Source organism: Kryptolebias marmoratus, linkage group LG21, assembly GCF_001649575.2.
Source record: "Kryptolebias marmoratus isolate JLee-2015 linkage group LG21, ASM164957v2, whole genome shotgun sequence".
Taxonomy (NCBI): domain Eukaryota; kingdom Metazoa; phylum Chordata; class Actinopteri; order Cyprinodontiformes; family Rivulidae; genus Kryptolebias; species Kryptolebias marmoratus.
In genome coordinates, this window is record NC_051450.1 from 6,127,982 (window position 1) to 6,153,152 (window position 25,171).

The 25,171-nt window shown below is 38.5% G+C and overlaps 1 protein-coding gene across 7 annotated transcripts in view; it reads left to right on the top strand.

Moving 5' to 3' along the window:
* ptbp2a (polypyrimidine tract binding protein 2a) overlaps positions 1-25,171 on the top strand; it is a 55,874-nt gene that overhangs the window by 21,126 nt on the left and 9,577 nt on the right. For 6 of the 7 annotated variants that reach the window (XM_017433994.3, XM_017433996.3, XM_017433997.2 and 3 more), the window contains 8 exons: positions 1,988-2,160; positions 3,094-3,234; positions 10,151-10,297; positions 10,400-10,510; positions 10,632-10,839; positions 12,001-12,116; positions 16,324-16,357; positions 16,830-16,922. In XM_017433994.3, the coding sequence (XP_017289483.2) occupies positions 1,988-2,160; positions 3,094-3,234; positions 10,151-10,297; positions 10,400-10,510; positions 10,632-10,839; positions 12,001-12,116; positions 16,324-16,357; positions 16,830-16,922 (1,023 nt within the window). The remainder of the gene's footprint in view (positions 1-1,987; positions 2,161-3,093; positions 3,235-10,150; positions 10,298-10,399; positions 10,511-10,631; positions 10,840-12,000; positions 12,117-16,323; positions 16,358-16,829; positions 16,923-25,171) is intronic. The other variant, XM_017433995.3, reaches the window with a different exon arrangement.

Below are 25,171 nucleotides of genomic sequence, written 5' to 3' on the forward strand. Positions count from 1 at the left end.
CTACAGGTGAGCGTAAAGGCGTATCAAACTGATACCATTTGAAAGAAGGACGGACGGTGTTGTCCTGAAAAGCGATCGGGTAAGCCCCCGTGAGGGAATGCGCACGAGTGTGAGCGGTATTAAACCGTGCCTCCTCTGCGCTCTGGGGGTTTAGAAAGGGAAACAATAAATAGTCATCACTGACTGTGTTGCTGTCAGCCAAGCTAGCAACGTGCATTAACTGTTCTGCAGCTGTCTAAGACATCTCTGCTAGACTTCACTTTCTCTCAAATGAGGCGTTCTCCTGAAACGGCCGAGAGCGCAGGCATGAACAATCGATCTGCACATGGATCCTGCTCCTTCCTGGTTATTGACCAATAGGAGAGGAGCTGGATCAAGAAGACAGCCTCCTTATTTACATACTGAGGCAGAAATGCACACGGTGATTAAAGAGGAGGTGGAAAGTGTAAGGAAAAGGCAAAAGCAAAATATAAACATTACTTGACGAAAACGCATGTGTAAGGAAAAAGCAAAAGCAAAATATAAACATTACTTGATGGAAACGCATGTGTAAGGAAAAAGCAAAAGCAAAATATAAACATTACTTGATGGAAATGCATGTGTAAGGAAAACGCAAAAGCAAAATATAAACATTACTTGATGAAACGCATGTGTAAGGAAAAGGCAAAAGTAAAATATATATATTTCTGCTTTTATTTTTGATTATGTTGCTTTCAGTCCTCTATACAAGTTGTGATAAGAAATGGTGGAGTTACAGCCATTTTGGTGAAACCTTGAAAATAATATGTGAGATCTCATGCAATATGATAAAATGTCATGCTATGCAACTATGACCACATCAAACTAGCTCAGTGCTTGTAAAATTAACCGAATTACAGCCATTTTTGTGTTGTCTTTTGTTTATTAGTTGTGGTGGTCATCTTGAATTCAACTTTACAGATATTGATCTAAAATTTGGTGTGATTGTAGTTGAAAGTCCTGCCCACCTTACACTGAGCACTAACACATTGCATGAGATCTCTTTTTAAAACTGCCATGTACTATAATAGTCAACCGTGTGTATTTGTTAACTATTACTTGGTTAATATTGTATTCCTGATGATTGAAAATGATTGTTTATAATAATTAAATGGGAAAATATCCAAAATTTGATGACTATTGACAAATTTGAGGATGACGCTGCAACCCATTGTATTTTTTTTCTTTTTTTACGACTTATTTTTCCTTCACATCTCAGCTGGTCGCTTTCATGTGCTTCAACACTGACTTAACTGAAGCTATAATCATGTTTGGAAATGCTTTACATAAACTGGTGTGTTTTTTTCTAAAGCAGAATATCTGATTCCACACCTCTCCTCTTCCCTGTTTTAATCTCATTATTAATCGTTACATTGTGGTAGTAGCTTGGGAATCTTTCCTAACACATACTCTGAATACTAACATATTTCACAAAATCTCACAGTTTTGCATGAGATCTTGCATAACATCATTTACAAAGTTTGACCAAAACAGCTATAACTGTATTTTTTCTCAGCATAAAATGCATAAATGTAAAACTTTGCCATGAAAGGTGACAGGCATTATGCATTATTTATAGTAATGTCAAGCCTTTAATTTTATAAAATATTCTGGAAAAAAATGTTTCTAAAAGCTCATTAGTTATCTGCCTTTTAAGCAGAGTTTTTCATTAACAAAACCTGTTCTGGTGGACATGAATATGTCAGAATTTTAACTTTTTACATAACAGACATCTACAAATAAATTGTTCTGTTTGAATAGCTGTTTCCTATTTCATAAGCTCAACAGATTTTTTGTTCTTTTTTAACAATTTCCATTATTGAGAAATAATTAACATTTTCCATTCTTGTTTGGCTCACTGCATGGTGCTTTTGGCTTATTGCATGAAAGTTTCTGTTAAGCTTACTGTTAAAGGTGATCAACTGTGTTTTACACAGATTTTAAATCTGTGCTATTGTTCCTATTTCAGATGGGACTTCTAATGGCAGTGAAAGCAAGAAGCTGAAGGTGGAAGAGGCTCCACCATCACGTGTGCTTCACATCCGAAAACTGCCCATTGAGGCTTCGGACGCTGAAGTCATCGCTCTTGGATTACCGTTTGGCAAAGTCACTAACATCCTTATTCTGAAGGGAAAGAACCAGGTGAGTGGATGAAACACACAAGGACCAATTCTGTAACACATCAGTTGAACACCATAAGTAAATATCAGAGATGATTCTGATGTGTGAATTTAAATAACTCCCAATGCTGATATTTTCTAACTCTTACTTAAATGATAAATGGTCCACCTTTTATAATGTGCTGGCACAACTCGGGATCAATTGGGAGAGTTGCTGAGTGGAGGAATGTCTTGGCTTCCCTCTTTGACATAGCCTTTGTGGTCCAACTATGGATAATAGAAGGATAAAACTGGATTGATTGCAACAACATTTGACTAGTAAACTTAAACTCTCAGCCTGCATTCAGTTCAAAAACATAAACTGGAAAATCACAGGATTACAGAGTCTAAATCAGAGGGTGAACAGGACCGTAGAGTCTAGATCAGTCTGATCCAGACCATTGAGTCTGGATCAGACTCTCCTAAAAGGACAGTTATCAAATGTTTTTTTTGTTATAAGTTGTCAGGATCAAATTGTCAACTGAGGTCAAAACCTTCAGACGCACTGAGTCTTTTTTTATCAAGAAGTGATCTGAAACACACCCAGAGCTCTGCACAAAAGCTTATTGTTTGTTGCGGGGGGGGAAGCTGCAGATTCTGAACAGGGCTTGTTCACAGAAATAGCACAATCAGAACTAAAGTATACCACCATCAAGCAAAAGGATGTGTGGAACACTTTGACAATAAAAAGGCATTGACTCCTTAGATTCCTGCTTTGATTTCGTCACAGTTTGTGCCTGTGTGGCACTGAACTTGACTGATTGACAGCAGAATTTGATATCAAGCCTGTTTGCTGATGTCTTGACTTACATCCTGTCATTTATCAAATTTTAACAAAAGAAAAAATGAGAATTTATTGGTGATGTAATTGTCACTTTTGTGTCCATGTTGGTATGTTTTTATTCTCTCTTCCCAGGCTTTCTTAGAGATGGGGACAGAGGAAGCAGCCGTCACTATGGTTAACTACTACACTACAGTTCCACCACTGATTCGCAGTGTCCCTGTCTATATCCAGTTCTCCACTCACAAAGAACTGAAAACTGATGCAAGCAGCCAGGTGAGCAGAACCTCACCGAAGGTCTTTATCTTAAACACTGCAAAAGTATGCTTTTTTTTACAGAAAATCTTCTATTCTATTACTTTCACCTATGTTTGCTTGGTTAAGTCATAAATAGGGGTAGGAATCTTTAGGCATGTCACAATTCGATTTGATTATGATTCAGAAGGCTAATATGTGGGTTAGGGTTCCCTCCAAAGGGTGAAACATAGCACACGATGCCTGGGTTTTGACTTCTGAATATGGACACAAATCCTTCACAATAAACGTTGCAGCAGACTTTGTAATTTGCTTTGCCTTTTCTACCTTTTCCAGGTTTGGTGGAAATGTAGATGTTACTCACTCAATGTTCCTCTTGTGTAGACAACTTGCATATAGTGTGGCTCTAGTTACATCATTTATCCTTTAACTTCGTAGAAGCTGAAGTACTTCTAGACACTTAGACACTGGCTTTCAGTGCACAAAGAACATTTCTCAGTCAGCCATCTTGTTAACTTTTCTCTGTTGTGTGCACACAATAAACTGTCCAGGCGCTGCACTTCTACACTCCTTATTTCTGCATTTAAGTTCCTCTACATGACACTATTAACATTAACTAATATTCAATTTATGAGAACTTATAATTGATCCAAAAATACTTTTTGTCTGCATCACGATGCATCAAAATAATTGTTTGAAACCCCCACCCCAGTTTTAAATAATGTGAGGTTTTTTCATTTTAAAGAGACAATTTATGCTTTTCTGTGTATCAACCTGTAAAAACTAAGTCATTGAATTCAAAACATTGACAGCAGCAATGCATTTCGGAATTTTTATTTTTTATTTACCCATTACCATGGTGAAGTCATCACGTCCTTAAGCCAACACTCAACCCTTTAGGAAACAGTGTGAAGTGAAATTTATTTATATAGCACTTTTCAGCAGCAAGGCGATCCAAAGTGCTTTACGACACAGAAACAACAACAGAATCAAATACAGAAATAAAAAACATCAATCAGGTAATTTTACCTAATAGTAAGTTTGGTATAACTATAACAGGTAATTTGATTAAACTAACAAACATGAATAAACTTTCCTCTAAAAGGAACCATTTAAAAATATCAAGAATACTAATCAAAAAGCAATTACAGAATCAAATACAGAAATAAAAAATATCAGTCAAGTAACTCTAGCTAATAGCAAGATTGGTATAACTATAACAGAGTAGTATGATTGGTATAACTATAACAGAGTAGTATGATTGGTATAACTATGACAGGTAATTTGAGTAAACTAACAATCTGTAAGTCGGTCAGTGATGTATAACCTAATAGACCATTTAAACATAAATAGACTTTCCTCTAAGAGGAAGCATTTCAACAGCTAACAGAACAGTTGATATAATGATAATGATAGTATTTTAAAGTCTATTTTTTAACTTTGATAAAAACTTTGATCTAAGAGGAAATATGTGAGGTTGATACAGTGATAACAGGTCTTAATAGACCAATTGAATATAAATAAGTTTTCCTCTTAGAGAAGCATAAGAAAAATCTATTTGATAAGGGTAGACTAACAGAAGCAGAAGAAAAAGAAGCCACACAAGGTCCAGAAAGCAAGCAGAGTGACACATGAAGAGACAAGCAGAGATGGTGGAGGTCGGTGTAGTGTGTTTGTATGAATGTGTGTGTGTTTGCAGATAAGTCCCTGAATCACGTCGCAGAGGCCATTGTCTTTGATAATATGATGGAATGTTTATCAGCCAGCCCAGAGCAGATCAACAGATGTCCTCAGGCAAGGGAGGGGGCAGAGCATCTTATTTACATAAAATCCAGCAGGAATTGAAGATAGCTGGCCAAAGGCCGGCACAAGGGAGCCAGATTCACATAACAATAATTGTTTTGGGTCAGGCCGACTCTTATTTTCCGTCTGCCTTCAAAGTCTCGCTGGTGTTTCTCAATGGCGAATCCAAACAGCCAAATTTCAGGTCTATTCCACCAGATCCGAGCGAACAACTTTCTCCAAGATTTATCCCTTTTCATCCCAGAGTCCAGGAACCGCATCCAGTCTGTGATTCAGCTCACGTAGCATCACAGTCTTGAGTGTTGATCGCAGATCCCACCACACATGCCTGGCAGCCTCACAGTGGCCAGAACAGCTGCCGAGGTTTTCCGAATTTCTCAATATGCCAGGTAACCGCCAACTCCAAAAAACAGAAAGCCTATTATCAAAAATCCAATTGCGTACACATCTTTGACATCCATGACTGACAGTATCGACAGACACGCAATTCTCCACTCCTGCCAGGAGTCCATTGTGTACCGGAGAAAAATGTCTTGTCCAGACAAGAGGGTTCCCCCAAACCCTGTCTTCTCGTTGAGAAAATTTGATCAATTGCGTTGAGAGACCAGCTGACCAAATCCATAATTCACAAATTTTGGAAGATATGCAAAGAGAGGCTCCAAAGGAAAAGACACAGAGCTGAAGCAGGGCAGAGAGTGGAGGGTACGGGAGACAGAGAAAAAGCGTCCTCCTCCACTGAGAGCAGAAAGAAAAGTGTGGACCAAACAAAGATGCTGGGCTTCTGAAATTGGTGTGTGTGTGCTTTTGCTTACACAAAACAAGCCAAAGTTGTGTAATGAGTTTAGTGACAACAAAACTGCAAGGGTGGAAATTAACCTTAAAGTCAATTGGCCCTGATGGGCCAGTACTTTACCAACATCAATGGCCCAACAACAGTTTTACCAGCCCTTCCCTCAGATCAAGGTTCTTGATTGAGGAAAATGACTTACTAAATGACTTCCTGTGCCCAGTTTTGATTTTCATTTGATAAATCTGTAACTTGAATTTCACAGTGGGGGTTCTTTGTTCAAACGTTTGGCATTAAGTCAGCTCTGTCTGTCAGCAAAATATCTCATGAACCACTGAACAAATTTTAGGGATACTTTAAGAATGTAATCGTTGGACTGGATTAACATTCAGTGTCAAACAGATTCAAGAATCTTAGTAAACACAAAAATAGCTATGCCTTGGTCAGTTTCACAGATATTGAGTTAACATATGATGTGGTAGTAGCTGAGAGTCATAACAGACACACTGTGTGCTAACAGATTGTGTATGATCTTGTGATTTTGTGCAAGATTAGCATAACAGTATTTTCACCTTTATTCTGATTCTTTTACTATCAAACTTTCAATGTACCAAAAACAAATGATTGACAGGAAACATTGTAAACATTGTCAAGGAAAAAATGAGATTCAAATGTTTTGAATGACTCCTTCTCCATGTTCAGAATGTTCTTCCTTTGTATTTTGAGACATTAATGTCAGTGTCATTGTCACCTGCATGGGTGTTTCAATGTCTTTGTTGCTCATATTGATGGATTTTTTTTTCAATTATAAAATACATGTGAAATTCTCTGTAGTTTAGTCAGGGTTTGTTGCATGTCATGGTGTTTTTGGAGTCCATCACAAACAACCAGCTGACGCTTCTGCTAAGAAGCCTTTTTAAAAATGTTTGTTCCATTAACATGAATAATGTAATGGATATGTTGCAGATCAATTTCGTATTAATTGGCTGCTCTACAAGCTCGACTGATATACAGAACTGTTCGGCATGCAGTGCAGTACGCTGTTGATCCAACGATGAATCACTCTAGCATGAAGTGACATGAGGCGAACAATAGGACCTAAAATGTGTCCTGCAAAGCCAATAGCGGTCACATCTGATCAAGTTCTTCTCAGGTGGATCAAACGTTTTTATTTTATGCAGTTCAGGTACCACTGTATGTCAACTAAAATATGTCAACACAGTAACATACATGTTATCTCTGTCCTGCCAGAACTTTTCAGAGCCCACTTGATGTAAGACACGAGAAATTGGTAGTGAAGGTTTACGCAGTGACCAAAACAATAATCAAACAAAAATTGCTTTGATGGGAATACTCCTGATCTGATAATCAGAATTTATTGTTACAAATAATAGTTTTTTTCACTACCTTCACAATTATTCAGACTTTATGTATTCATTTCTGCATGAAATCTTTTTTGACCGCCACTAAGGAGGTATGTTTTTGGTAGCATTTGTTTGTCTGTGAATAAGATTCTTCAAAAAGTAATGAAGGAATTTTGATTAAAAAAAAAGGGATTGTTGACGTTGTCACAAAGAAAAAATTATAAATTTTGGTGGAGATCAGCACAATCTGGCTCCTACAATTGTTTAATGACCCTATGGCCTAGGTGGAGGTTCTAAATTCCTGAACATACAGTAATTACATTAATTATGACATCACATGATGATGTCATCATTCCCGTTTCGGCATCAAAATGATAATGGGTCCTGGCAAAGGTTCGTGTTCTGAGTGCTTCTAGTTTTTTATTTTGTTTTGTTTTCTTTGTTACCTACCTCCACCACCACTTACCATCCATCAAGCCTGAGCTGCTTAGTGACAAGTTTAGCTACTGCAACTTCTTTGATCTCTGCAATATTTTAGCCACAAAATAGACATACAGTGAATTGTAATTTTAAGTTTTCCGAGCACAGACTTTCCAAACAATCTGACCACTCACCAATGGGCCCTTTTGGAAAAGACTGTTGCTGTCCTGGCTCCATTTGAGGAGTTAAGACAAAAAGTAAGATTTTTAGAGATTTCCACTGATTTTCAAACACACAGGGACGTTTATGGTTGGTGAGGCAAAGTCTGACAGAATCAGTTTCACTCACTTCTTAACATTTAAGGCACACATATTGAATACACTCCTGATCAAAATCTTAAGACCAGTCAAAAAATTGCAAGAATGTGTATTTTGCACTATTGGATCTTAAGAAGGTTCTAAGTAGAGCTTCACAATGTTAAAGGAAAAGATCAGTGCAAGAGGCAAGAACTTTTGAATTTTAAGTGAGCATGGCCTATGAGCGGAAAACCAATTTGATTTCAAAAACTCAATAATATAATACTTTTGTTCTAATGAGCTAGGATTTTCAGGTCATGTTCCTTGAATGATCCTGGAAGAATCATACACTCCCATGTGATTTTTGTAATCTATTTTGAAGCTCGTCACAGTACTTTTACAGAAGTTTGGAAATTGGCTAATCCAAAAAAAGAGTCTAGCCACAGAGGTCTGAACCTGCTGCAAACTGACTGATGTCTAAATAAATAGTTACCAAAATTCAACCTGGAGGTGATTAAAGCTGGAATATAGTCTTAAAACTTATGTTAAACCCTGACTGTGCAGAAACTATTCACCTCACAGTCTATCTTTTGTGTTGCTACCTTTTGCAGTAGTTCCAACATCAAGTCTCTGCAGGTTTCGTTTCATGAGCCTGGTTCATTTAACCACTGGACGTTTTGTCCATTCATGATTAAACTGCACTGGCTCATTCTGGCTGTATTCAACAATCCTTAAATTAGACCAGAGATTCTCAGTTGGATTGAGGTGTGAACTTTGACTGGACCATTCCAGGACTTTTAACTGGTTCTCCATACACCAGTGGAATGTTGCTTCAGCAGTGTGTTAAAGATCATTGACCTCCTGGAATGTGAACCTTCACCTCAGTCTCAAATCTGTGGATGGCTCAAGCCGGTTTCACTGAAGAGATTCTCTAAACATAAAAACTTTTCCTGTAACTTTCACCACCTTTTCCTGTTGTTGGGAATTGAAGCCAGCAAGACCCAGTTTGCTGCCAACCAGAGTCCATGCATTAGGGATGTGAGGCTTCAAGTCATGCCTACTCCCGCACACACAATCATGGTGTTACATGATCTTTATTTTAAAGAAATAAGTAATTAGAGTTAAACGTGTTTAGAAAAATTAATATTTAAACAAACATCAGCAAGGGAAGAACTAAACAAATCAACGAGAGTTAAGACCTAAACAAATTATCTTGGGGTGTTTTTAAGTTGTTTTTAATGAAGCTGTCTCATTCATTTACATGGAGGGGCAGGACTTAAAACTTGTACTGCAGCCATGTCCTAGTGTCCTATGGGGACACTGGCCCCTCCAGCTTCAATTTCTGGGTTCCTGTTAGATGTCTAGATTTTTTAATGGTTGTTAGGCAACAAAATAGAAAGAATACCAGGGGGATCTTTTTTTAAAAAAAATTTCACTGTACCAGACACTCTGTTATTGGCTTAAAGATGATATACTTGAAGAATGTTAAAAGCAAATTAAAAAAAAATGCTATGGTGGTTAATGTTTGATTATCCTGCATGCTTTACTTGTTCCTCTGCTCCAACACACCTGAACTGAATCAATGGGTGATTAACAGGCTTCTGCAGAACACAAAGAGGTAATTTAACCACCGAATCAGGTGTGTTGGAGCAGGGAAACAAGGAAAACATGCAGGATAGTGGCCCTCCAGGACCAGGATTGCCCACCCCTGTCGTAGTCTCACCAGTAGCTCAATGTCTGGAGAGAAATGCTTCAGCCAACATCTTGGTCCTGTTCTGTATTCTGCAGCATAAACCAAGTTGGCTTTTTTTTTTATTTGTTTTGTTAGCATTCCCTGTGGCTTACAGCTCCTGCTGGACTGTACTTTTACTCAAAGAATTTGGGTTATGTCAAAGAACCGAAATTCTTCCTCCCCACTTCTACAAGGCAAGTCGGACAATGAGAACAGACTTCACTTGTTGAAACGTTTGCTTTCAGATGATGAGACTGTTCTTAAGCTGAAGTCAGAGGGGGAAAAGAGCGGCTTCAGAAATGTCCAGCATGAAAACAGAAATGTACTGATTGTATGTGTTCTGTTGAAATCTCTCAATGAGCAGATATTGGACTGTTTGAGTTTAAAATATTGTCAAAGGTTCAGCTAACAACCTGCCAGTTTGATATCAGTGTGTGTCTTGCTGTATTTGTCAGGAAGATGAGATGAGATAAGATCCTACCTGGTTGCCTCTTTAGTTGAAAACTGCAGTTGATATGTTGTTGTTTGACCATAGAGGACTCAGGCGGTGCTGCAGGCAGTGTCAGCAGTCCAGGCACCCAACTCTGATGTGCAGGAGGTTTTGAATGTAGCTCCAAGTCCTGTGCTGCGGATCATCATCGACAACCTGTTCTACCCTGTTACGCTGGATGTGCTGCAACAGGTCAGCACAAAACAATGTGATTTAATAATTTATTATGTCCCAGAATATTCAATACTTTCAGCTGAAATTTCATTTTTTATTCATTTGTCTTTCCATTGGAAGATTTTCTCCAAGTTTGGCACAGTCATGAAGATAATCACATTCACCAAGAACAATCAGTTTCAGGCTCTACTACAGTACAGTGATCCTGCCCATGCACAGCACGCCAAACTGGTGAGAGGCCATTTTTTTTGTTTTTTACAAGTCATTTCTTTCCTTCCAGACACCAGATGTATTGTTACATGTTCCTCCGAAATACTGCTGTTCATTATGAACTTTTTCCATTTCACACCAGGCACTGGATGGTCAGAACATCTACAATTCATGTTGCACACTGCGCATCGACTTTTCCAAGATGGTCAACCTGAATGTTAAGTATAACAATGACAAAAGTCGTGACTACACACGACCTGAGCTGCCAGCTGGTGATGGGCAGCCCAGCCTGGACCCCATGGTGGCTGCTGCCCTCAGCAAAGACAGCTCCCTCCTCGGTAAGATCCCAGGTACATCACACTTTGTTTTTTCTTCTGCAAGTTTTTTCTTTTGCTAGCTCGATGCTAGGGCTGGACGATATGACCAAAAATTATTAATGCAATCTTTTAGAGCTTTATTACAATGCACAATGCATAATATCAATATTTTAAACCCTTCTTTAATTACTGTAATAGGTTTAACTCAGTGGTGAACTGTGACTGACAGAACTCAGTCCTCTGAATCTCATTTCCTCATTGGGATTAAAAAGAAAAACAACTTTACAATTGTCCTGTCACATAATCCAACAGCAGAAGAGACTTTTAATTAGTCCAGCTTCAGCACAGAAGTTCATATGCACTCTGTCAAAGAGCAGGGCAAATTGTTCCAGTGTCTTCTGATCAGTCACTCCATTATAACCATTTGATGATAAGGGAACAGAGTGAAACAAACAAAACCAACTAAATCTGTTCTTATTCACAACGTATGTGCATGTGAACTGAACATCTGACTTCTATAACTCTTCTAACAGGAACATGAAGATCCGATGTGGAAAAGCCAAGCCAATTCCAGTAATTAAGCTGCATTTGTTCAAAGTATTTTTGTGAAATCCAAGCCACTCGAGAATAAAAGTTCCAGAATTGTTTTTCTTCAAAAACATGTCACTCATTTGCAGTCTCTGAACACTTTCTAACTTCTAATGAGATGTTTGCCTCACTTCTGAAACATTAACACAGAGCCCACTTGAGAACAGTCTAGATCAGCTGGGGAGGGGAGTGTGTGCCAGGTTTTTCAAGATATGATGGTGAGCAAGCTGGCATGTGTTTAAAGGGCCTTGTAAAAAGTAACTACTAGTGAATTAGATGCAGATCCTAAACAAATAGCATTTAAAATTTAGACTCTTTATTTGCGATAATTATTTTTGATATTGCACAAAGGAAAACTCAATGTCTTAATATATCAATATATCGTCCAGCCCTAATTCATGTTATCAATAACCAAACATTTCAGATTAAAATTAATATTTATTTGTATAATTTATAAACGTGTCAATTTCAATGTTGCAGGACCTATCTTTTCCCACTCCTTAACAAATAATGGCAGCCTTTGCCGGCTCGCTCAATGTTGGAAAGTTGTGGTTCGGGGGAACTGCTGTTCTCCAGTCCATGATTGTCTTGTCTTCTTCCCGTCAGGTGCCCTAAACCCTCTGAGTGCCGCAGCAGCTGTAGCTGCTGCGGCAGGAAGGGTGGCCCTCTCTGGACAAACAGGATCCAGCGGAGTCCTGCTAGTAAGCAACCTCAATGAGGAGGTTAGTAGCACACAAACACACCAGTCGGGTGGCCCATGCAAAACTGAATACTTTCACCTGCCCATCAATTTGTTCTGTTTTTCTGTTGCTGTTTGTGTGGTTAGATTTCTTCCTCTTGTACCATTTCCATGTTTCTGTTTTGTGTCTGTCTTTTTAGGAAATATTCAAAATGCAGACCAGACAGCTTGAATTAGTTAAATTTGACCTGCAGCAGTTTTGACCTGCAGCAGTTTTGACGTGCAGCAGTTTTTACATCTTCAGGTCATTTTGTGCTTTTGCCAAGTCAGACTTTTGCAGTGTTGGTCTTCGTATTCTCTACCCACTTTGTTCCTGACTTGGCAGCCATACCAATGTAGATGAATTTATTCAATGGTCTTCAATTAAAATTCGGTGCCAGGTCTGCATAAAAAGTATTTGGGGTGAAATGGTACATGTATTCATACCAAACTGTCATGGCACAGATATCTGGGACAGATGTGCACACCAAGATAAAGAATACATTTGTCGTAAGAGATCACTGCTCTCAACTAAAAGCAGACACACTTTTCTATTCCTTTTTACTAACTGCCACGACAGATAAGCAGTAGAGGATGCCATTTAAAACACTCTACAGCCCTTTTCATATAGGAAGGGGGTGGGCACTTTGGGAGCAGAGCAAGGAGAATGGCGCACACATACACAAGTTCAGTGCTGGTTGGTGGGAGTTTAAAAACAAACAAGTGATAGGTCTTGAGATGATTTACAAAAATCAAATCTGCGACTGGTTATTCTGAGAAATAATTTATCGTGCAAACATAATAAGTAGATCATGTTCAAAATTCAAGTGACAGGCCTGGGAGCCTCTATGACTTATGCCAGTAAAGTAAGAAATTAATTATTAATAACTTTTACACAAAACCCATTTCAGAATAGTCAAACTATTCCTTTAAGAGTTCCAATAAATGTCTTAACTAGCCTTTCTGTCTTCTTTTTCATTCCGTATTTACGTGCACCAGACTTTGTAGTTATGACTTTAATCCTTTGGTTTAAACTATTTGTTTTCTTGTATAAACGGCAGTCGGGGGTTTCAGTTTTTGTTCCCCTCCCTCCTCTAATGTTCTGCCTCTCCTTTCTCTTGTCAAACTGAATCTAACACAGCTAACTGTCCTCTGTTTTTCTCTCTGAGCACTTCTCACCTGTCCTTAGCACTTATATGAAATCATTGTATTGTGTGTGTCAGTCCTGGGAGCAAACACCCTCTCCTGCCTTCTCTTCTATAAAGCATCTGATTTATCTCAGCTAATCTCTTCTCTCTTTCTCCTTTCTGACTGTGGCGCATTGTCATGCTGGAGCCTTTTGACAGTATCAAACAAGTTCAGATACTGTCTCTTAGCCATCTTTTAAAGTTTTGTGTGACTTGTGTGAAGGTCATGTGACCTTCACATCAACTCTTGCATGTTCTGTTTTAAAAATAATTTGATCTGCATGGTTTCTTAATTACAGTGCCTTGAAAATGTCTTCACACCTCTTGAACCTTTCCAAATTTTGATGTTACAACCACAAACTTCAAGGTATTTACTGATATTTCATCTGACGGACCACCACAAGGTGTTGCATAATTATGAGGAAAATGATAGATAGTTTTCTCTTTTTTTTTTTACAAATTAATTTTGAAAAGTGTGGGATACATTTGTATTTAGTACTTTGTAGAACCACCTTATAAAATGATTCCAGCTTCAAATTTTGGGGGATTTGTCTCTACCAGCTTTGAAATGTCTAGGGACTGGGTAAACATTTCTTTCTTCTTTACAAATCAGCTGCAGCTCAGTCAGATTGGATGAAAAGCATCTTTGAACAGCAGTTTTCAAGTCTTGTCACAGATTCTCAGTTAGATTTAGGTCTGGACTCACTCCGTTGCAGATCTGGCTGAATGTTTCAGGTTGTTGTCCTGCTGGAAGATGAAAAAGTCTTTTACAACCTCTGACAGGTTTTCTTAAAGGACTAGAAGAACTTTCTGTCCTTATTCTCTGAACCTGCTGCCACCATCATGCTACTCCCATGTAACTAAGGATGGTGTGTTCAGCGTGATGTGCATTGTTAGTTTTCTGCCACACATGGCGTTTTGCATTTAGATAAAAAAATTTGATTCTGATCTAAGCAGAGCAGCTCCTTCTATGTGTTTGCTGTGTCCCTACATGGCTTGTAGCAAACTTCAAACAGGACATCTTTTGTTTTTTAATTAATAATGACTTTCTTTATGCTACTTTTCCACAAAGGCCAGATTTGTGGGCTGCACAAAAAGCAGTTGTCCTATGGACAGACTGTCCCACCTGAGCTGGCGATCTCTGCAGTTCCACCAGAGTTAAGGTGGTATCTCACAGAGCTTCAATTATTGGGTCACTAGTTGGTGACTCAAAATTGCAAGAAAATACACAAACTTTTCATTGCTTTCTCACTAAATTCTTGAGTGTTTGTGACCAGCTGTGTGGGCACATTTTGAGTAGCAAATTAAAACAAAATTCATGGTCAGTTTTTGTGTGCACGTCTTGCAAAACTGCATTCTTGGCTATGCACATTATTTTGTTTATCTCGACAGCTACCCCAACATTTATGATTTCATTTACTGGAGTCCACATTTGAAATGAAAATGAGCAAATTTGGACCAGTTTTTCAATATTTATTTATCATCAATGGTTTCTAGTCCTTGATATTTGCCTCAGATGTTTTCTGTCAGAGGAGAGCTCCTGTTCAGGTGTCAGAATACAGCTGTAACGTTCTTCAGACAGGTTTGAGGCACCCATAATGACAAAGTTGTCGCACAATTTATATTTTTTAAACATAGTCAAAACTTAAGCAACTGGACTGTGCAGCTCTGCGACTCACATAAGGAACCATTGCAAACTTTACAAGAAAATCTCTACACATTTGGGAGACTCCTCTACGAATGCCAAATACTAACTAGTAACAACTTGATGAGACATTACCTTTTTCATGGTTTTCTTGGTGCTTCTCTGATAAATGCTCTACTTGCCCAGCCTGTTAGTTTAATTACCAAGACATTGTAGTTGTGTGTTACTCTTTCTATTTTTAGATGATTGATTGAACAGTGCTCTGTGAAATGTTCAAAGCTTAGGATATTGTTTCATAATATAACCCTGCTTAAAACTTGTCAACTTTATCCTTGACTGGTCTAGTGTGGTCCTTGGTCTTTATGATGCCTTTTGATCACTAATGTTCTGTAACAATCCTCTGAGGGTCACACAACAGCTGGATTTATATTGAGATTAAATCACACACAGATGGACTCTGCTGAGAAGGTAGTTAGTCGTTTTGGATTTTAGTTTGGTTTATTAGAGTGAAGGGGGTGAATGCAAATGCACACCACACTTTCCAGATTTTTATTTGTTAAAAACAGTTGAAAACCATGCATTGTTTTCCTTCTACTTCACAACTATGAGCTACTTTGTGTTGGTCTATCACATAAAATCCCAGTTAAATACTTGCATACTTATTTAAGTTTGTGGTTCTAATGTGACAGAATGTGGAAAAGTTCAAGAGGTATGGAGACTTTTTCAAGGCCATGTAATTTTCCCACTTTCAGCTTGTGTCTGTGTTTGGTACTATGAATGTAGATTTTCAGAGTGCTGAGCTGCTGCATGTTGTTTTGATCCCATGGTTTCGACTTTATATTGCTGATTTTATTATGATTTTGTACTTTTACTCCATGCTTGTACAGGGTTGACAGATCTGTTGGCAGTTTTTTTTTTCAGGATTTCAACTAAAGAACACCTTGATCCCAGCCATTATCTCTGACCAAACTACCTGCATTATTCAACTGTACTGACCTATATTTTATTTTTGTCCCTCCCCCTTCCTCACTTTAAATGCTTTCCTTTACATTATTTTGTCTCTCCCCACTCTCTCCCACCTTTTTTTTCTCCTTCATTTATCCTCCCACCCCACCTTCAACATGTGCTGATTGGTTGGGGGGAGATGGGCTAAATTTTTTTAACTTTACATCACTTCTTCTTGGTCCTACATTACCCAACTTCCTCCACCCCCTTCCCCCTCCATGACCCACCACTTCCATCACTCTCCGGGGGGAAATCCACCATCCCTCCTACCTACTGCTCTGGATCGATCTGTCCATCTCTACCTCCGCTCCGCTCCGACTCCTCTACCTCTCTACCTGTCTCACGCTGCTTGTTGCTCTTCTCTCCCTCTAAAGATGGTTACGCCCCAAAGTCTGTTTACCCTCTTCGGTATGTTATCGTTAGCTCTCTCTATCTCTCTCTTTCTACCTCTTACCTTTTTGTTTTCATTCTATATTATTATTATTATTATTATTATTATTATTATTATTATTATTATTATTATGAACTTGTGTTTGTTAGTTTGATTTTGACCCTTTTTTATTGGTTTGGGTTAATGTTTCTTATCTGTAGTCATGTGTTAATGCCCAGTTAAACTTTTGATTTTTGCATGTTGTTTTTGTTTAGTCATCACACAGTCTGATAACTGATCTGTTTAGAGGGGGGCTCTTCTCTCTTTTCCTCTTCTGTCTTCACATCTCTTCCTCTGAAAACTCTTCCTGTGTGTAAATCTGTTGCTCTCCTGATTTCTTGGCTGTAAATTGTCTTTTATTTTTTTTCTCTTGCACTAACTGAAGGTTTTCTAACAGTCTGCTTCTCTCCACCTCACATTTTGTCCTGCCCACCTCTGGCTCTAATTCAGGAGTGTATGGTGATATCCAGAGGGTGAAAATCCTTTACAATAAGAAGGACAGCGCGCTCATCCAGATGTCTGATTCCAATCAGGCCCAGCTTGGTGAGTAGTTCACAAACAAGTCTGCAGTTGTTTCTAAAAGCTCTCCTGTGTCTCTTTCCTGTCCTCTCAACCTCCAGCCAGTCTAGGCAAATGGCCTCTCATCCTAAGCCTGGTTCTGGTTCTGATTGTGGTTATTTCCTGTTAAAAGTAGGACTGCTTGATTAGGGAAAAATCAAGGATGTAATTCTTCTGGTTTTGTCTGCATTTTTAGGGTGTATGGAAGCTGGCTTCTAGTCCAAACTCAAACTTTTATATGCCAGTAAAAGTAAAGATGCACAAAATGTGGTAAACTGCCCATACATAGTGTTTTTTTACTTCAGTTATTAAATAAATTTGCAGTTAGCACAAAGCTACATCTGGCTGCCAATAAAAACATAGAAGATGTTCTTGTCTCAGGAACACAAATAAAGGACTTGTTCATGGTGTAACAAATAACATTAGTAGAAGTATAGTATATGTAGTTTTACCTTATGCCAACTTTAGAGAAGCATCTATAGTAAAATATTTATTTTGATGCCAATGTAGTGAAGACTTTACAGTGTAGAAATACAGAACTCACCAGGGATCTTTTAAAATAAAAAAAATGTGCCAAATGTTTTAAACGTAAGCATATGAACAAAGTGAAAGTAAGTTGGGATTACAACCAAACTGAACATATGAGTTAATTCAATAAATCACATGTTGGTAAAACCCACCTCCCAGATGCAGACAGTTTAGTTGTTTAAACCTGATCTAACGTTTGAAAACTAAAGGAAAACGACCTGTGTGACTAATGAAAGAAGAATTAATGAGATGCTGTTTAAGCTGTTCTCTGAGTCAGAGAGAAGAAGCTGAACTACACAGGAGCTTTTTAGCAAAGAATGATGGAATTACAGTATATTATTCTGCTGTGGAAAACAATCAGACCTCACATTACAAACCTAACGACTTTACCTGAACTCTGAGACAAAACTAACTACAAACCGGATTCCAAAAAAGTTGGGACACTAAACAAATTGTGAATAAAAACCGAATGCAATGATGTGGAGGTGCCAACGTCTAATATTTTATTCAGAATAGAACACAAATCACAGATCAACAGTTTAAACTGAGAAAATGTATCATTTTAAGGGAAAAATATGTTGATTCTAAATGTCACAGTGTCTACAAATCCCAAAAAAGTTGGGACAAGTAGCAATAGGTGGCTGGAAAAAGGAAATTGAGAATATAAGGAACCGCTGGAAGTCTAATTAACACTAATTAGGTCAATTGACAACATGATTGGGTATAAAAAAAGCTTCTCAGAGTGTCAGTGTCTCTCTGAAGCCAAGATGGTAAGAGGATCACCAATTCCACCATTGTTGCACAGAAAGATAGTGCAGCAGTACCGGAATTGTGCTACCCAGCTTAAAATAGCAAAGACTTTTAAGTTATCATCATCAACCGTGCATAACATCATCAAAAGATTCAGAAAATCTGGAACAACCACTGTGCGTAAGGGTCAAGGCCATAAAACTCTACTGGATGCTCGTGATCTCCAGGCCCTTAAATATCACTGCACCTCAAACAGGAATGCCACTGTCAAGAAAATAATAGAATGGGCTCAGGAATACTTCCAGAAAGCATTGTCAGTGAACACAATCCACCGTGCCATCCGCTGTTGCCAGCTGAAACTCTACAGTGCAAAGAGGAAGCTATTTCTAAGCAAACTCCACAAGCTCAGCCGTTTGCACTGGGCCAGGGGTTATTCAAAATGGAGTGTGGCAAAATGGAAGACTGTTCTGTGGTCAGATGAGTCACAATTTGAAGTTCTTTATGGAACAGTGGGACGCCATGTCATACGGACCAGAGAGGACAAGGATAACCCAAGTTGTTATCAATGCTCCGTTCAGAAGCCTGCATCACTGATGGTATGGGGTTGCATGAGTGCTTGTGGCATCAGCAGCTTGCTTGTCTGGAAAGGCACCATTAATGCAGAGACCTATGTTTAGGTTCTAGAACAACATATGCTCCCATCTAAACGTCATCTCTTTCAGGGAAGACTCTGCATTTTTCAACAAGATAATGCCAGACCACATTCTGCAGCAATCACAACGTCATGGCTATGTAGGAGAAGGATCCGGGTACTGAAATGGCCAGCCTGCAGTCCAGATCTTTCACATATAGAGAACATTTGGCGCATCATAAAGAGAAAGGTGCGACAAACAAGGCCCAAGACGCTTGAACAGTTAGAGGCCTGTATTAGACATGAATGGGAGAGCATTCCTATTTCTAAACTTGAGAAACTGGTCTCCTCTGTCCCCAGACGTCTGTTGAGTGTTGTAAGAAGGGGGGATGCCACACAGTGGTAAAAATGGCCTTGTCCCAACTTTTTTGGGATTTGTTGACGCCATGAAATTTTGAAACAACATATTTTTCCCTTAAAATGATACATTCTCTCTGTTTAAACTGTTGATCTGTGATTTGTGTTCTATTCTGAATAAAATATTAGATGTTGGCACCTCCACATCATTGCATTCAGTTTTTATTCACAATTTGTTTAGTGTCCCAACTTTTTGGGAATCCGGTTTGTATAAGGACTTGATGAGTTCAGCAATGCAGCAGCAGTACATAAACAGTGGACATAGTTAGGTTTTATCACAATACTTTTAACAGCCTGTCCTGCAAACAAGAGTCTGTCTGTGTAATAAACAAGGACATATAAAAGAATGCTCTGCCATAGTTATTTGATTCAGAATATATCAGCGTTATTTTTACAATCTCATATATTCAGCCATTTGAAGAGAAAACTTCAACTCAAAAAGGCAGAGAGGAGTTCACCTGAAACATACTTTCTGATGTGATGCATGACAGAAGTAGATTTAGAAGTATTTATAATTAGTATTGACTGATAAAGAATTGCATATACTCTGTACTCTGTACCTAAGTAAACTCTGCTCTGCACCACCTCCTTTTGAGCAGATATTCCATGTTCTGCTGAGCTGTGTAACTCAAAGTAAAATATTAAAGATTTTTAAAAGCACAAAGTCACACATTTTATTTAGAATGAACTACCTAATAATTAATGGAAAAATGGGCTGTGCATGATAACAATTACAATATAAAACACATTGAGATGCATCTTAAGATGCATCAAATCATGAAGCTAGCCAAGAGTTACAGCTCTTTAAAAATTTGATATTTTGTCCTACTATTTGGCAGCATTGTCTATGGTAAAATACATTATTGTAAAATGTTCACATGAGAAAATGGTGTTAGAAATGCTGAAAACTAAAAATGAAAGAGCACAAATAAAAGTAACAACATTATCTTTTGTCTTTATTTGGGGTGTCTTGGTCACTCTTTTAAATTAACTTTTTAAATTTAGTTTGTTCAGTATTTTTTATTGTATCAAATATTTTATAATAATAATATACACACATCAGCAACTTTATTAGGTACACCTTGCTAGTACTGGGTTGGACCCCCTTTTGCCTTCAGAACTGCCTTAATCTTTCGTGGCATAGATTCAACAAGGTACTGGAAACATTCTTTAGAGAGTCTGGTCCATATTGACATGATTGCATCACGCAGTTGCTTCAGATTTGTCAGCTGCACATCTATGATGCAAATCTCCCATTCCACCAGATCCCAAAGGTGCTCTATTGGATTGAGATCTGGTGACTGTGGAGGCCATTCGAGTACAGTGAACTCATTGTCATGTTCAAGAAAGCAGTCTGAGATGATTCGCGCTTTATGACATGGCGCGTTATCCTTCTGCAAGTAGCCACCAGAAGATGGGTACACTGTGGTCATAAAGGGATAGACATGGTCAGCAACAATACTCAGGTAGGCTGTGGCGTTGACATGATGCTCATTTGGTACTAATGGGCCCAAAGTGTGCCAGGAAAATATCCCCCACACCATTGCACCACCACTACCACCAGCCTGAACCATCATGAAACTAGCAAGGCAGGATGGATCCATGCTTTCATGTTGTTGACACCAAATTCTGACCCTACCATCTGCATACCTGCCAACTCACCCGATTTTGGCGGGGTAGTCCCGATTTTCAGCCCCTCGCATCCTGCCTTAGGCACCGCGGGATAGCCAAATATCCCAATTTTGACAGCTGTCAAACTTTTTTGTTTTTGTTAACACCAATATCTCCACCAAGCGGCATGCCCCCGGACCCCCCTAGCTACTCTTCGAGCCGTTGGCGCTCGCTCTCACGCGCACCTATCCCTCTTTTCAATTTTTAAATATTGGCAGGTATGCATCTGAATTTTGCAGCACAAATCAAGACTCCTCAGACCAGGCAACGTTTTTCCAATCTTCTATTCTCCAATTTTGGTGAGCCTGTGCTAATTGTAGCCTCAGTTTCCTGTTCTTAGCTCACAGGAGTGGCACCCTGTGTGGTCTTCTGCTGCTGTAGCCCATCCGCCTAGAGGTTCAACGTGTTGTGTGGTCAGAGATGCTGTTCTGCATACCTCGGTTGTAACGAGTGGTCATTTGAGTTACTGTTGCCATTCTATCAGCTCGAACCAGTCTGGCCATTCTCCTCTGACGTCTGGCATCAACAAGGCATTTGCGCCCACAGAACTGCCGCTCACTGGATATTTTCTCTTTTTTGGACCATTCTCTGTAAACCCTAGAGATGGTTGTGCGTGAAAATCCCAGTAGATCAGCAGTTTCTGAAATACTCAGACCAGCCCGTCTGGCACCAAGAACCATGCCACATTCAAAGTCACTTAACATGCCGGGCATGTTAAAATCATAACAACAATGATTTAGGTCATTACTGGTGTATCAGTTTTTAAAATTTGATTATTTATTACATTTTAAAAACATTGCATTTTTATCTTTGTGTTGAACTTTTACTTTAAACAAACTGACAACATATCCAAGCATAGGCTACTGTATAAAATGATAAACACAAAAAAGCAAGAGCAGCAATACTTCAAATATACACTTCAAATATATTTTAGAGCTCTATGAAAGTTAACTCAAAACATTGAGTCTGGCAGGAGCAACTTCACATATATATTCTTATATAGATATTCTGACAGTAAATTATGTTTTTATACAAACATTACACACTTCAAACAGCTTCACTAAATACTAGCTTCCTGTTTACAGCCAACAGATAAAATTGAACTGGAATTTATTTTTTCTGACCTCTGCAAGTGCATTCTGCCCTGATTTTTAATTGTAATGGCCACCACCTTACCTCATCTTTCCTGTAGAAGTAAAAGTCTTATGTTTTTGCAGCCATTGACATTATTCATATTATTATATATTATCATTCACATTATGTTAAACAGCAGTGTGAAACTCTGCACCCTGGACACTACACTGCAGCAGGGTTGATAAAACAGAATATTTTTTCATTAAATCTGAATATTTAAAAATATATATTTTGTACTGAGGGCAGAGGACTGGTTAGCTGTTGCCTCACAGCAGGATGGTTACAGGTTCACAACTCAGGTGTGGTCTTTCTGGGTGGATTTTACATTTTCTCTCCTGGTATTTTGGTTTCCTCCCACAGACCAAAAACATGTCTGTTAGGTTCATTGGTAACTCTGAAGTGACCTTAAGTGTGAGTAAGAGCATGAATGGTGGTTTGTCTTGGTTGTCTTTATGTTGGCATCTTGCACAGTGTCTGCTGGAGATGGCTACAATCTCACCACAACCCTGCACAGAAAAATAGGTTAAAAAAAATAGATGGATGGATATTTTGTATTATGGTAATTATAGTTCTTTGAGTGAAATCGGCATCAGCAGGTCAGAGCTGTACCATTATCACAAATCTGTATCAGCCTGCAAAACCAGAATCGGTGCATTGGTGAAGATGATGATGATGATGATGATGATGATAGTAATGTTGTTTTATTGATAGTGGCTTATTTTTCCTCTTAAAGTTTACCTGGTCATTTTCAGCTGCTTCAACACATTCAACAACCTTTTACCTTTAACAGCTGTGGTTTTATTATTGTTTGTTTTATACCAGAATATTTGATTCCACTGCTCTCCACAGTTTGGGTCATTACATATTTCCCTGTGCAGTCTCAGTCATTTATGTACTGGCAATACCGAAAAATCAATCTTTCAAATCACACACATCATTTAGACATTGAATTCTGCTGTAAAGTTAGTGTTTGGTGTAAAATGCTGTAGTATCTGAGCAGTGGAGCTCTGTGTGTCTGCACCCGTCTCCCTCTCACACACTCACACACACACAGCAGCAGTGAGGCGGATCTGCAGCATTTATGAGGCAAGACAAGATGGCACACTCGCAAAGCGTAATGTGGCAGAATATTTTTTATTATTAATCGTTTTTTGTTGATTGTCCTGTTTTTGTTATTCTTCAGAACAAAAATCTAAATCCAAACTACAAATTGAATTACTTGCACAGTCCTAGTTAAACTGGAGTCATTCCTTTCCAATGTCACCAATTTGCTACTCTGGATAGGGGATTGCAATGAAGTGTAGATTTATTGCAATCTGCTGCTTTCCTTAGATGGATAGCATTTACTGACTGACATTTCAATATGTACTATTTGTGAATGTATTGGATTATAGTAAGAATTGAATGAACTGTAATTGGATTTGAATCTGGATCTGAATGGGGTTTATGATTTGTACTTGTTTTTCCTTTTGTACAGATAACTTCTGTATGAGTTGCTACTATATAAATAAAGTGAATAGAATTAATGCAATCACTTGTTACAGTGGCTGTTTTAAATATATATATATATATATATATATATATATATATATATATTTATTTCTGGTTGTAAGGACGGCTTTTGTATTTCATACATTTGATTTGAAACTAGGAATAGTAGTTCTCAAACTTTTTATGAGTTCCACCTCTCCGTCATTATACCAGACATAAAAAGAACAGTAGTTTATCTGACATAAACAAGCAAACTGACTAACCCCCTGACCCTGGTTGAAGGGTTCAGTGTAAGGCTGTATTCACACCTGATGGTCCAGTAGACTTGGTTTGATTGGGGACCAAAATGTCAACATTTGCTCCATTTTCAGCTGGTGCAGTTCACATTCACACTGCACCGAGTCAATCAAGCCAAACCCTTTGAGCAACCTGTTCCACCCCTTGCCTGTGGTGGCGCTGCAACAAGAACTACTGAAGGAAACGATATGAAAACCTCTGAAAAAGACACTGAGCGCAACTTCCTTCTTCTAGAAAAGTAAAGGAAAACAGAGTGGCATCTAATTTTAGCGGTTTAAGGATTTCTGTTTTGTCTGTGGTGCATGTGCCAAACAAACCATGAGCCATTTCTCCCACTAGTGATAGAAACTTGCGTTTTGTTTTGGTTGTATTTACCCAGAAGGCCCTGTGCTGTAGTCCGCTTCCTGCTTTTGGAGCGGTCTCCAGTCTGCTTGCACTCACAAATGTATTTGCGCCAGAGTTCACTTCAACTGAACCAAGACAAAGGTTTTTAGGTGGACCAGAGTTTGCTTCTTTGGTCCGCATCAGAGTTCGGTTGCGCGTTCACACGCAATTTTCTAAGCAAACGAACCAGAGTTCAATTAAAGTGGACTAAACAGGGCTGGTGTGAATGCACCCCAAGATGTGATGGTTTCAAATACCGTACACCCTGCAGTCTTGGCTCTTTTTCTGCTCCACAACAATTGAAAACAATATAACGTAAAACAAATTTCCTACCTTTTTTGCTCCGCTTTTACCTATCAGATCTTATAGATTGTTCAGTGGTGCTGTTTAACTAGCATCTTAGATAACCATCATCCACTCTAGTTTTCACAGAGATTCTCAAATATTTACCACTTATGATTTTTTTTTTTGAGTAGTTTCCCTTTGGAGTCAAAATCATGCCTTGCTTGAACTGCTCATCTTTTTGGCTCCCTCTACGTTTTAGCTTTACATCACAGTTCAGCTTCTGATGAGACAGCTGACAACACAATTTCTTCCAAGTACCTGTAGTGTAGTGTGTATCTGCAGTCTCCCTTTTCAATATGTATGACCTCCAACCCCTTTGTTTACCTTTTTGAGCTACATCCATACATCTAGTGCTGGGCGATATGGAAAAAATTCTATATCACGATATGGATAATTTTATATCACGATAACGATATATATCACAATATACCCCAATTACGTACGTTGGCAGTTATTCTCTGAAAAATATGAAAAAATAATCTAATTTCTTACCTTTTTCAAGCTTTATTTCTAAGTGACATTTAACTGAACTTTCACAAATGAGATCTGCTGCATTTTAGTGCAGCAACATATATGTACCTGTTAG